General features: G+C 30.8%; 2 protein-coding genes across 2 annotated transcripts; both read left to right on the forward strand.

Moving 5' to 3' along the window:
* The first annotated feature begins 347 nt into the window (after nucleotides 1-347).
* Nucleotides 348-4524, forward strand: LOC142528053 (subtilisin-like protease SBT5.6). The gene is made up of 9 exons (XM_075633099.1): nucleotides 348-561; nucleotides 634-826; nucleotides 981-1163; nucleotides 2005-2116; nucleotides 2195-2756; nucleotides 2848-2942; nucleotides 3061-3406; nucleotides 3513-3726; nucleotides 3829-4524. Exons 1-9 carry the CDS (start codon nucleotides 481-483, stop codon nucleotides 4356-4358), a joined length of 2316 nt encoding a protein of 771 aa, XP_075489214.1. The 5' UTR covers nucleotides 348-480; the 3' UTR covers nucleotides 4359-4524.
* Nucleotides 4525-11284: 6760 nt separating this feature from the next.
* On the forward strand, nucleotides 11285-11674 carry LOC142526179 (protein S40-1-like). Its single transcript, XM_075630431.1, has one exon. The coding sequence runs from the start codon at nucleotides 11285-11287 to the stop codon at nucleotides 11672-11674; it is 390 nt and encodes a 129-aa protein (XP_075486546.1).
* The last annotated feature ends 2169 nt before the right edge of the window (nucleotides 11675-13843 follow it).

The following is a 13843-nucleotide window of genomic DNA, read 5'->3' on the forward strand; positions in this document are numbered from 1 at the left end:
TCAATATACTTATTAAATATCAATATGTTTTTTTATAAATAAATGATAGTGATTCCCCTTCATATATTTATTTCTAAATTAAGCTATATATTTTATTATCTCAATAGTTTCTTATCAAACTCAACTTCAGATCCAATTATATTTATGGAAATCACATTTTAGTCTCAAAACTTTAGTTCATAAACCCTTGTTTTCTTGTAATATATATATATATATATATATATATATATATGCTTCAGAAGAAATGGTCTTCATTCTTAATCTTCGTCTTCCATTTGCTAATATAATCAAGCCTAAATAATTTAAAATATTGCCACCACCATTAATATTGAAAGATGACCAACAAAATTAACAGGGGGAGAGATCATCTGCCACTACTGCTTCTATATAAACTTCAAGAGGTCGATGATGATCAGTACGAACAAATCAGCATTATTAAGGACGTACGAGAATATACAGTATAATTTATAGAAGTTTGGGATGAAAACAAATAATTATCTGTTCGTTGCTTTCTCAATTCTAGTTTTGCATGTCTCATGCATTTCCTGTGCTGAACGACAGGTTTTTATAATTTATCTAATTTTTTTTTTTTTTGAGTTTTATTTAATATTCTCGTAGATTTCCAATTTCCAGGTCTATGTAGTGTACCTTGGAGAGCATAGCGGCACCAAAACTTTTCAAGAAATCGAAGACATTCATCATTCGTACTTGCACGCCGTAAAGGGTTCGAAAGAAGAAGCGAAAAAATGTATAATTTACAGCTACAAGAACGTTATAAATGGTTTCTCAGCCTTGCTCTCTCCGGAAGAAGGCGACATGTTATCGGGTCGGTTCGTAATAGCTTGATTTCATTTCTATATTTCTAATATAATGATCCTGACAGATGGATTTACGAATCATGCATGGCTTTGGATTAAGTATATATATATATACATACTCATTTGTGGTGTGGCTGGGGTTTGTTTTTGGTACTTGAGCAGGTATGGATGGGGTAATTTCGGTGTTTCGTAGTCACCCCAGAAATAATAGGCTTCACACGACGAGATCATGGGATTTCATTAACTTGCTCGAAGCAAATTGGGATCCTACACGCGTCAATGGAGAACAATTTCTGAGAACAGCTGGTTATGGAAAGGATGTCATTGTTGGGGTACTGGATAGCGGTAAAATTCGACATATATATATTCCCTCAATTGTTGTAGTAAATTCGTACTGTGTAGATGCAGTTTCGTATGTTATGCCTAAAATCTGGGGAATTTTATTTTTTTAAAATAAAAATTATGTTTGTCCCCACGTAAGTCCTGTATAGTGTCAAATTCTGTTTTAATCCATGCCTTTGTTTTGTTTTTTTTTTTTTTTAATTACAATTTAAGTCAATTTTTCAGGATTTCAGATAAAAATATTAAAATTATCAAAAATTATAAGATACAATATTAATATTGAAATTTGATAATATAAATAACTAAAATCACATGGTAGCAACTATATATGACTAAAATTGTAAAATGAATAACATATAAGAAAAATTACCTTTTTCCTTGAATTTGTTGGTGTTTAATATTGTATCCACGTGTCAATAATTTAAAAGCAAAAAAGAAATTAATTGATCAAAAGTTGTAAAGTCAATGGAAAAAATTAAATTTGGCAAAAAATAGTTTTTTTCAACTTATTTGTTTATTTTTGGGTTTTGATTGATAAAGTATTTAAAGTTTGGTTTTGATATATTAGTTTTTGGTTTTCGACTATTTTAATCTAATTACAAATTTAAAATCATTTTCCCTAAAATTTATTGGAAAATTTAACGTGAAATAATTTTATTTTAGCCTGTGTAGTTAAAAATATTCAAATTTGTATTTAAATTTGAACTAAATATGGATATATAAATAATACCGTGCACACGGAGGATTGTACGCTGCATTTGGGAAGGATGAATCGCTTCGAAAAGGACACCGCACTACTGTAAAGTAAATGTAAAAAAGAATAATGGTGTATGTGACATTGTAGGCGTATGGCCGGAGTCTGCTAGTTTCAGCGACGAAGGAATGGATCCTGTTCCAGCAACCTGGAATGGGACTTGTGAGGAGGGTGTTGCCTTCAATTCTTCTAATTGTAATAGGTGATAAAATAAAGCCAAACGAATTTCTTCGTAATTTTTCTCATGTGAAATGTACCTAATGATAATTGTTTCTAGCAGAAAATTAATCGGAGCTCGCTACTACTTGAAGGGTTACGAGGCAATCTATGGTCCCCTGGACCCGACAACAGACTTAAAATCACCCAGGGACATATATGGCCACGGAACTCATACAGCATCGACCATAGGTGGACGTAGAGTGGACAATGCCGCCGCAATCGGTGGGGTTGGCAACGGAACTGCTTTCGGGGGAGCCCCACTAGTGCGCTTGGCCATCTATAAAGTCTGTTGGCTGGTTCCCAACCAAATCCCCGCAGAGGGCAACACCTGCCTTGACAGTGACATTCTAGCTGCGTTCGACGACGCGATCGCGGATGGGGTACAAGTGATCAGTGCGTCCCTTGGTAGATCCAGAGCCGTACCATACTATGAAGATGGCGTTGCTATAGGAGCATTACATGCGGCGAAACGGGACATTGTGGTAGTTTGCAGCGCTGGAAACAATGGTCCTGCTGCGTCTACAGTGACGAATGTGGCGCCATGGATCATCACTGTTGGGGCGAGTAGCATCGATCGAGTCTTTTCCTCGCCTGTCGTGCTTGGAAACAATGTGGTTTTGGAGGTAGTAATTGACTACAAGCTATAATGAAAGCGTTTGTACGGTTATTTTTGCATTGGATTTGATCCATACACAAAACTCTTTATTACATCAGGGGCAATCAATTACTCCATTTCAAAAGGGGACCTATCCACTCGTTTATGCAGGAGACGTCGAGATTCCAGGCTCAACAACCGATACAACCACCGGGTTTGGGCTTCGGACTGATCACTCTTCCCTTCAGCACTGATCACAATATATATATATATATATATATATTCAACTAAAAAATTATGCGTTGTAAAAAATTTTGTCTATGGTTGCACAGACTTTGCGGTAATGGTACACTTTCGCCATCGCTTGTACAAGGAAAAGCAGTTTTCTGTTGGAGAGGAGATACTTCAGAAGCATTAGAAGTCCAAAGGGCGGGTGGCATAGCAACCGTCCTTGGAAATTCTTACGATGGAATAGGAGTGGTGGGCAGACCTTATTTGATTCCAGGAACCGTAATTCTTTCAAATGAAACTTATGGGCTTTTAAATTACACCGAAACTGATCAAGCGCCATCTGCAACGTTGATTCCAACGAGGACTTTAATCGGCACTGTACCAGCACCATTCATGGCCCCTTTCAGTTCTAGAGGCCCTAACTTGATCGAACCCAATATCCTTAAGGTGCTAAAACATTCTTCTAAAAAAATAACATACGCATTCTAATTAACGACTCTGTAATACATTCTGCTGATCGTATTTTTCTTTTCTGGATTGTGCTATATTGCAGCCTGATATTACAGCTCCAGGACTGAATATATTGGCAGCTTGGACCGAGGCAGCTTCTCCTCTAAACGTGCCTTCTGATAATCGAGTAGTTAAGTTCCAAATAGATTCTGGAACATCCATGTCTTGCCCTCATGTTTCAGCAGCTGCTGCACTTCTTAAAGCCATACATCCTGATTGGAGCAGTGCTGCAATAAGATCCGCGCTCATGACAACTGGTAATCAATCAAGAATCTCCACACTAGGTGAAAACATTTCACGAAAATTTCTACATATACTAACATGACACTTTTGCTTCCCACTTCTTCGAATTTTTGCAGCAAAACTAACCAACAACGCAGGCAACCAAATAACAGATCCACTTGGAAATCCAGCGACTCCATTCGACTATGGGGCAGGCCACATCCAGCCATCAAAAGCTGCAGATCCTGGACTTGTCTACGATGCTTCCTACACAGATTATCTCCTCTTCCTCTGCAACAATAGAAGCAACATACTTGATCCATCTTTCACGTGTCCCGATGATGTACCTTCTCCAAGCAATTTAAACTACCCATCACTATCGATATACGGTCTGACCGGATCTTTATCTGTCACAAGAAGTGTCACAAATGTAGGCATGCAAAACTCTTTGTATTCGGTGACACTGGACCCCCCTCCAGGTTACGAGGTTGAAATCAGCCCACAAACTCTAAAATTCAGTAGCCTTGGTGAAAAGCAGACCTTCACTATCAAGGTCACGGCGGGAACCAACGCCACCGAGTTTGCCTATTCATACGGTTGGTACAGTTGGAGTGACGGGATTCATCTGGTGACAAGTCCTATATTAATGTTGTCGACTCTGGCATGAATACTATGATGATATCTGCAAGAAAATAAGATACTATATCATGTGATGATGAACTATTTTAGTCCGATTGGAAACGAATCGAGAGATTGAATACTGTCGTTTTTAAAATATTTCAGTAATCACGCGAAATAGCATTGAATAAAGGATAACATGTTTGGTTGGTTTTGTTTTGTTTTTTTTTTTTGTTTTTTTTTTTCATTTTCAATAAATATTATAAATAAAGATATGAAAAATAATATTACAATTTTATATTCAATTGACGTTGGATAAATAATAATACGTAAAATTGCAATAAAATATTTGGTGGAATATAATTCAATCTCACACTACAACAATAAATGGCTATTGTGACACTTTTTTGTAGACACTTTTAATTAAATGTTGTTACAAATACTTAATAATGACACTTGTAAAATATTAATAATGTGTAAAATAAAAAAACATATTAGATTAGTTATCATGACATTTTTAATTGATGTCATCTTTTATATGGAGGGAAACAATTACTTTTCCCACGTCGTAAAAAATCGTTAAAAAACTAAAAAATTTCACTATAAATAAGTGTGAGAATATTTGGGTTAGATAAATATTGGAGGAGAGAAAATAATTGTCTCCCTCCATATAAAAAATGACATCAATTAAAAATGTCAGGATAACTAATCTAATATGTTTTTTTATTCTCACATTTATTTTATCTAATTTTCCCTCCTCTTATATTTATCCAACCCAAATATTCCCACATTTGTTATTGTCATTATAAATAACATACATGACACTTTTAGTTGTCATTATAAATGATTTTAACTGACATATAAATTTGTCATTATTATTATAATAACAAGGCATCTATAAATGTATTTAAACATGAGTTTTCCTGACATTTAAAATTGTCATTATATGAATAATTAGTAACACGTATGAAGTTGTCATTAACATCTTATAATGACATTAAAAAATGTCAGTAAGTTTAAGACGACATTGGAATAGATGACATTTGTTGGAGGTGTCACTAAAACTTAAATATCACTAAATATTGAATATGATGACATTTATAAATGTCACCATAAGCATTTATTCTTGTAGTGTCGTCCATACATAACCTAAATATTACTTTTTATCACGTATTGCACCAACAAAATATAAACATATATCATGGAACTTAATTCATGAGACCGATCGTCCAAATTTTGGTTGGTTTTCAAAAGAGAACTTGAGAGGAAAGATGATTAATACCGATCGAGATACGTAAAATTTTAAAAACTTAATTTCCTGACAACATATAAAATTTAAAAAATAAAAAAAGACCAAAATGCTAAGTGAAATTTTATTTCAAAATAAAAAGTGTAATTTTTTTAGAGAAACATACAGTCTAGCTCGTATCTAATTTTTGAGTAGGTATTATTTACAACGATATCACATGTATATAAACGTAAGACGAGTCGACTCGATCTATTTTTTTAGTCAAATAAGCACATATTATACAATATTTTTTTATAACATAGCTGACAAAAGATATACTTTTGACATAAAACGTAATACTTTTCGCTCAAATCAACATATATTACACAATATTTCCTCGTAATATATACAACTAACAAAAAATTATATAAGTCAAATAATTTTCACTCAAATCATCATATATTTTACAATATTTTTTCGTGCAAAAATAATAATACTTTTACACACAACGAAAAATAATATTTTAAATATAAAAAATAATATTTTTGGATCGAATTAGATATGTGTGTAAGTTGTTCCGTGAAACTTGTGTTAACTTTAACCTGGACCATGAAGGATGGAATCATAGTATCATCCACGTAACGAATCATTATGCTTATCATGGGACCATCAAGGATGATTCATTTAACGCATTGGATTTCAGCATATATGTATATAATACTGGCTGACGTTTAACCCATTAATTCACCCTGTACGAATGGAAATCACGTCAGACATTTATTACCAAATTAAACCCCATTAAAATTAGATCAAGAGATTTTAAGACCAAACCAGCATAATTTTGGCTGACCCTCCAATATTATTTTTCTTTTGTGATTACTAATCTTTCATTTATGTAGTGTCCAAGCACAAAGTTTGACTTAAAATATCATATGTATTTGATTATAATTCAAATCACGTAAGTTTTAATTTACTATATTATCGCTCATTCTTTTATCAAAATATTTTTTCTTATTGATGAAAGAATCGTCAAAAATTATTTATTTTAAAAAATATACTAGAAAGGATTAACAAAAAAAAATATTATCACTTAGAATTTAATTAAGAAATTAGTGAAGATATTGTAGATGAGGCATGCAGCGTCTACCGTTAGTATCGTTATTAGGTCATCTCCAACCCATATCCTCTATTTTTCATCATCTATCCTCTAAAATAGAGATTCATGATCTCTATTTTCAAAAACCTTCTCCAACTCATATTCTCTAAATATTACCAAATACTCTATTTCTTTAATTTATTTCATTTTCAACCTATTTCCTTAAGAAATACTCTATTTCTTTAATTTATTTCATTTCAACCCATATATTTTAAATATTACCAAATATTTCATTTCTCTAATTTATTTCATTTTCAAATACACACACATATATATAATTAATTAATTTCATAATATATTATTTAACTAAACTTAATTAATTCACTAAACATAACACAACTACATGTGTATTCGACTTGTTTACATTGTTCATTAATTCTATTTCGTGACTATTATAAATTTTAAATTATAATTGATGCATGAAAAAAATAAAACAATTAAAATAAATTTTTCATAATTATATAATTCAAAATATAAAATATAAAATGGACAAAAATTTATTTAAAATTAAAAACATTTATAAAATCGAAATTAAAAAAGTGGTCAAAAAATTATTTAACATTAAAAATAATTAAAAAAATTCGAAATTATTAAAAAATTGACCAAAAAATTTGATAAAACTACAAGGGTTATATGGCAATTTTCATAATGACAATTCTGTAATTATTTGTATCTTTCACTCAATCCTTCATTTGAATAGTTGTCCTCCATTTTTAGAGGATTACTATTAATTCCTCTGAAATAGAGTAGATAAATAAAGATGGGTTGGAAGAGAATCCATTCTCTATAATGAAAAAATATTTTATTTTGGAATTGGGTTGGAGATGACATCGGAAGAAAATGAGGCTTGTAAGACTTTATTGGCTGTCATTTTCCTCAAAAAGCAAAATTTCACGTCAAGTCATGTCTATCCAATAGCTACCAAATCCTTCTACTCCTAAATTACAATACAAAATAATATTTATTGTTTAGTGTAGAAATATTTAAGACAAAAATTTATGTGAGACGATTTTACGAGTCGTATTTTGTCAGACAGATATCTTATTTAGGTCATCCGTGAAAAAATATTACTTTTTTATGCTAAGAGTATTATTTTCATTGTGAATATCGGTAGGGTTGACCTGTCTCACAGATAAATATTTGTGAGACCGTTTTACTAGAGACATTTCAACGTTTAATTTTATATTTTTTCATAAAAAAATATAATTTTTCTGTATCCCCTGGTATTAATTATTTGAAACTATTTAATTAGTATTTACTGACGTCGTATATATAACATTAATTTTTGTACCGAACGATGCTATAAGAAAATGTTAATGTTATGAACATATTTATAATTTTTTTTATTTATATATACATTCCTGCCGTTTGTTTACTCAAAAGTCAAAATGTGTGTTTGTATATATTAAAAATATATTTTAAGAATTCTGAATTTAATTGCAATTTAAATTAATAAAATAATTAATTATTCGTGCGTAAAATGTATCTTATAACAATTAAAAAAAGATTCAATCAATAGTTTTAAAAAGTAATCCTTTGATATTTTTAAAAAAATACTGACTACAAGAAAACAAACGCGGCAGAATCGTTGCATGAAGCCCGGATGAGAAGATTACGGCGCAACATCAGCCGCCGGCCGATCCCTTCAAATCTACGTCTGGTATCTAATCATTGGCCAGATACGATTAGTTTAACAAGGAGAATCCTATTTTTTCGATTTCTTTTCATTCAAAATATTTAAAGATCACAGATATTTTTCCCTAAAAAATTTCGGTAAAAAATTTAAAATGGTTTTTTTCTAAATCGTTTAACGTGTCTCTTACCCAAGAATCAAGATCATCCTATATCCATTTTTTCTTACACAGTTTTTGTCTTACCAAAATGTCAAAGTAATCCTTTGTATTACAACTTTTTTATTACATTAATTATATTGTGTAGCGCCGCACGTTTCACGCACACAAGACACGTACTCCCTAAACAAGTTGACACAGTTTTCTTCAGACCTATATATATATATATATATATATACTACTTACTTATTATTCTAAGATAATATAATAAAACAAGACGATTGCGTAAAAGAAATTTATATAAACTCATATTCAGCTGATCAAAAGGGAAATAAATTTTAATAAATACCAAAATATATCAAGCTATAAATCTATATTTAATGTTCTTTATTATTTTTTATGGGTTTTTTTTTTTGTGTGCTTCGAATTAATCATTATATAATAATTTTTATAATTAACAAATTTCTACGGACAATACACGTGTCAGCAAAAAGTTATGTTTTCGCGTATTTATAATCGTGGATAAATAGACTATCATAAAAAAACAAGCATATGAATTCTATCCACCACCTCCTAATTAAATAGACACTAAATGAACAAAGCAAGTCCACACGTGATTTATTTTAATAAATTTTAAATGTAGCTAAAAACAAAATTCAATTTCAATAATGTATTAGGTCCCCACATACCAATAATTAAGAAACGATATGATTTTTTCTTTTTCAACTCATTAGATCCCATACATAGAGGCACTTGTAGCTTTAGAATATTTACTTGTCAATTCATCGCAATTTAATTCATTCGTAGTAATTAATTTACCAATTTTAGGTTACACATATTAATTTGGTCGATAATACAGTACTAATTAAGAATTAAAAATTTTGCGGTGATTATGATAATAACGTGAAATGAATCGTACTCTACAATCGACCAAAATTAAATGTTTTCAAATTTTATCTGAAGAAATTTTAATTATCGATCAGAATAAATTGAAAATTGAGACTTGTACGCAAACACAAACAATAATTAGTAAATACAAAATTTTATAGGCACGTAAATGTATTAATCAATGGCTGTGTTTTGAGTGTAAAATACGAAGGGAATATGAAGACAAATTAAATTAATAATCGCTCACGATGCCATTAGAATCAAAAGTCAATAGGTTTGAGAAAATGCGTACATATAATTATAAACACCGTACGTGGTTAATTTAGATAAATACTAGGAAACATATTGTGCTGCGAGAAAATACTCGAATTAAAGTTCTCGAGATATATCAATTTTTGAATTGTTCTTCGAACTCGAGATCTCATCTCAAAATATTAGATTTACGTCCTCTCTAAAATACTTACACCATTACCATAACAACCATTTAAAAACATCAAAAGCAAACATATTTCAGGTCCACAAACAAACAATTCGTTGGGTGCAAGAATTGTCTCTGATGGGTAGGACAATCGAAACGTAATGTTTGACCTACTGTACGGTTTAAAACATTTGAGTTATATCATTAACAGTTGCTATAACTTTTGGTAAAACGACAAACATTCGATCTTACACAATTTGATACACTTTGAAATATGAGATATTAATTTTTAAAAAATAACTAGATATATGCTTATTGAAATTTTATATAAAACATGTTTCAAAAAGAGTTAATTTCCCCTTGAATCATGCATCACGCTCATCTAACCTCTTTATAATCCAATTGCATCAATTTGCTGCTTATTTCAATCATCATATCAATTTTACGTATCCAACTATTGTAACACACACACCTATTAACCTCTGTAATATTATTTGTTGCATTAACTTATCAACTTATATTATTGTAGATATATCAAGCGTATATTATTTTACTAAATATCATAGTTAATGATATCAAACTATAATAGTTGAGGCATCATGTCTATATTGCTCCACAAATAGAAAAGAACTTAATTAGTCAAAATATAATTAAAATAATGAATTTCAGTTGTATATGACAGACATACAATTAACTGAATCTAATATGGGTTGATTTTATATAATAACTTAAATATTTAGTTATTCTCTCATTTGTTCTTAACAGCATGTATATATACGTGTGAAGTTTGATATTATTAAAATACAACTGAGTTAACGTTCAAGTCCATAGACTACCATCTTTTAAATTTCAAATACCTAATGGTCAAACCAATTTATTATATCAAATTCAACAAGAAATTCAATTAAATTACTTGTACGTATTTAGTTTATATCAATTTTTTTTATATATTTTATCATTAAAGTATTGTTCAAAATTTTTTTTTTGGTAAAATTAATAATACAAGGGGTAACTTGATCCAGTGAAATGTAAAAAAAAAAAAAAAAAAAAAAAAATTGGTTTAGTGATCAGTAAGTGGTAAAACTGTGGATGATTGATAATAAAAAGTACTGACCCTAAAAGCGAGGTGAATTTTCTAAGCCAGTCGTACACAAAAGTCTCCCCAAAAAAATGTCTCAATGGAAGCCGTGAATGACAAGCAACAGTGTTGTGTTTGGGTTCATGACCGATTATCTAGAAATTAAAATAGATGCTAATATTATTATTGTAATAAAATTAGTTTTTTAAAAAAGAGTCATTTTCGAAAGAAGAGGATAGCGGGGGCCGCACTCGACGCCACACACACACACACATATATAGCAATCAAATGAAGCTTGAAGTGTAATCACTACGATTTCACATTCATTCATTCCCCAAAACTTTCCCATTTCTTATAAATAAACTCCCATTTCCTCCTTTCTCCATTCATTCAACCCTTGTGTGTGAAGTTCTTCTGATGGCAGAAGAGTTTGAGGAATCTGAAGTTATATTTCAAGAAAATCTTGTCGATAAAGAAGGAGTTGATATTGCTGAAGAATGTATTCCAGCTGCATATCTAGAATCAGTCAACAAAGGGAAGAGGAAAAAGATGAAGCTGATGAGTGAAAAGAATTGCTCGGTCCCGGTTAACATTCCAGGGAATGCTTGGTTTGGTTACGCGGTGGACTCGGATTTGGACGGTGATGACGGCGAAATGGTGCCGCCGCATATCATCATAGGGCGGCGCGTGGCAGGGAAGATGATGGCGTTTTCCGTCTGTACGGGTTACGGGAGGACTCTCAAGGGAAGGGATTTGAGTGAGGTTCGGAACTCGATTCTGAGGAAGACTGGATTTCTTGAAACGTGAAATTCTCGATATTAGATTTGGGGAATACATATAGATATATATATTCATTTAATATTAATTTTCTTTTATTTTTCTCAGTATAAGATTTCATCGTAATTGTAAAGATTAATGTTCCCCGAAAGCACTAAACTGATGATCGAGCAAGCAACAATTCTAAATGCTCCGACGTTTGCGTTTCTGAAATTTTTTTGGCACGCTTTGTTCAACGTTTTACATTAAACTGCTAAAAAAATAATATACAATTAGATGTTTTTCTGTGCAATCTTTTTTTCAATAGTTCTATTATCTTAATCAATATCATTTCATTATTAAATGACATCTTAGATCAATTTATATTTGAAAATAAAATTTTAATAATTTTTATAAGTGAAGTTAATTAAAACCTAATGAGTTCCTTGAAAATATTTCTTGTTTGAGGCTGATCCTATAAAAGAAAATAACAAATTAAGATTTGTGGTGTTTGTTCGGTAACGATTTTCGTGTACAACATGTCACGTTGTAGCTTAAACAGAAGAATATCCATTCCCTCAATACAAACTTCTTATGAACTGTTTGGTCTTAGCCCAAGTCCCACAAGCCACGTGCTACAGCTGGATTGTTTTATCAACGTTTTTTTTAAAAAAATAATTACGTGTTGGGTGCAATAATTGTCCTTACTTGGTAGAGCGATCGAACCGTGATGCTTGAGCTGCTGTGCGGTTTAAAAGTATTGAGTTGCACCATTACTACTAGCTATAGATTTTGGTAAAACAGTAAGCACTCGGTCCTACATTATATTTCATTATTATTTTTATATACATAAATAAGTCATATATACCTTCAAGATGAAATATGGTGCTAAGGTTTTCTAAAAAGAATTTATACACTAATGTTTTTTTGTTGAATATATATATATATATATATATAATTAAAACACATATGATCTCTAATTTTCATTATAATTATTTTCCTCTCAAATGTAATTTTTTGTTTTCACATTTTAGTATATTCATTAGTTTTAACTCAATTGTTCACTCGTTTCCGAAGATTACTAATTTATGATATTAGATTCTTACACAAATTATGATATTTTATTACTTTAAAATAATTTGAAATCTACAATAAAAAAATTATTCCGAAATTGGAATCAAACGTACATATGTTAATTTCCCCTAAAACTCCAAAAACAAAGTCAATGAGTCCTAGACGACTAAATCATTAATATTTTGTTTGTACTTGGTGAAGAAAACAAATAGATATGGAGTGAGTAAAAAATTTAACAAGCGTGTATCTCTTACGAAATCGTGTTTCCTACAACTACGAAATATCCCTATTTATCCTTCTAACTACAAGTAAATAATAACTATTGAACAGCACAAACTTCATTATTATGTATATAAATAATAACTTGTCCATCGGATATTGGACTCCCACATCCGCATTCTTTCTAAATCATCCCCTGATTACGTTGCAAATTTGTTCACGAATGCGACGTGAAAGAAAGTCAAGTAAAAAACGAGGCATGGCTTGTGACATATGGTTACTTCGTCGACCCCTATTATCTTAAGGGTCGATCCAATGATAACAAGGACAATTTTTCCATTTGATGCAAGTGCACTTAATAACAAGAAAGTACAAGTGGTATATTTACAACCATTAAATAAATACTTGTTTCGCTGGTGGATGAAATAATAAATTATACATGAAATCAATATACTTAGATACGATAATTATACATAAAACTCAAATCAAGTATTAAACGAAACAACACATCAAACAATAGGAACAATGACTTATTATTAACGATATTATGGTCGAATAAATCCCCACACACCACCACAATACCCTAATCTCGTCCAAACATATATAAGATGGCCTTACTATCATTACACCAGCTGGCTAACATAAAACCCCCAAAACTTCGCATTAACTTATTTCATTTAGCTATTATGTACAACATATACATGAGTTATACATAAAAACTTACGTGAAATGGTCTAACAAGTCATTTTTGTGAGACAAATATTTTATTTAAGCCACTAATAAAAAAACATTACTTTTTATTGTAAATATGAGCATTGTTGACCTGTATCATGAATAAAAATATGTGATACAACAATCACAAGAGACACACTCTTATAAATTTTCTTTAATTTTAATTTAAAATAGCCCCTAGAAAACAGAAAAATA

This window comes from Primulina tabacum, chromosome 15, assembly GCF_025594145.1.
Source record: "Primulina tabacum isolate GXHZ01 chromosome 15, ASM2559414v2, whole genome shotgun sequence".
NCBI lineage: Eukaryota > Viridiplantae > Streptophyta > Magnoliopsida > Lamiales > Gesneriaceae > Primulina > Primulina tabacum.

What these genes read in the sequence shown, in the direction of transcription:
- LOC142528053 (XM_075633099.1), top strand. Translation starts at nt 481, where the DNA reads ATGAAAACAAATAATTATCTGTTCGTTGCTTTCTCAATTCTAGTTTTG. An exon ending in TTTCCTGTGCTGAACGACAG is followed by an intron (nt 562 to 633) that starts GTTTTTATAATT and finishes TCCAATTTCCAG; the next exon opens with GTCTATGTAGTGTACCTTGG. An exon ending in AGAAGGCGACATGTTATCGG is followed by an intron (nt 827 to 980) that starts GTCGGTTCGTAA and finishes GTACTTGAGCAG; the next exon opens with GTATGGATGGGGTAATTTCG.
- LOC142526179 (XM_075630431.1), top strand. Translation starts at nt 11,285, where the DNA reads ATGGCAGAAGAGTTTGAGGAATCTGAAGTTATATTTCAAGAAAATCTT.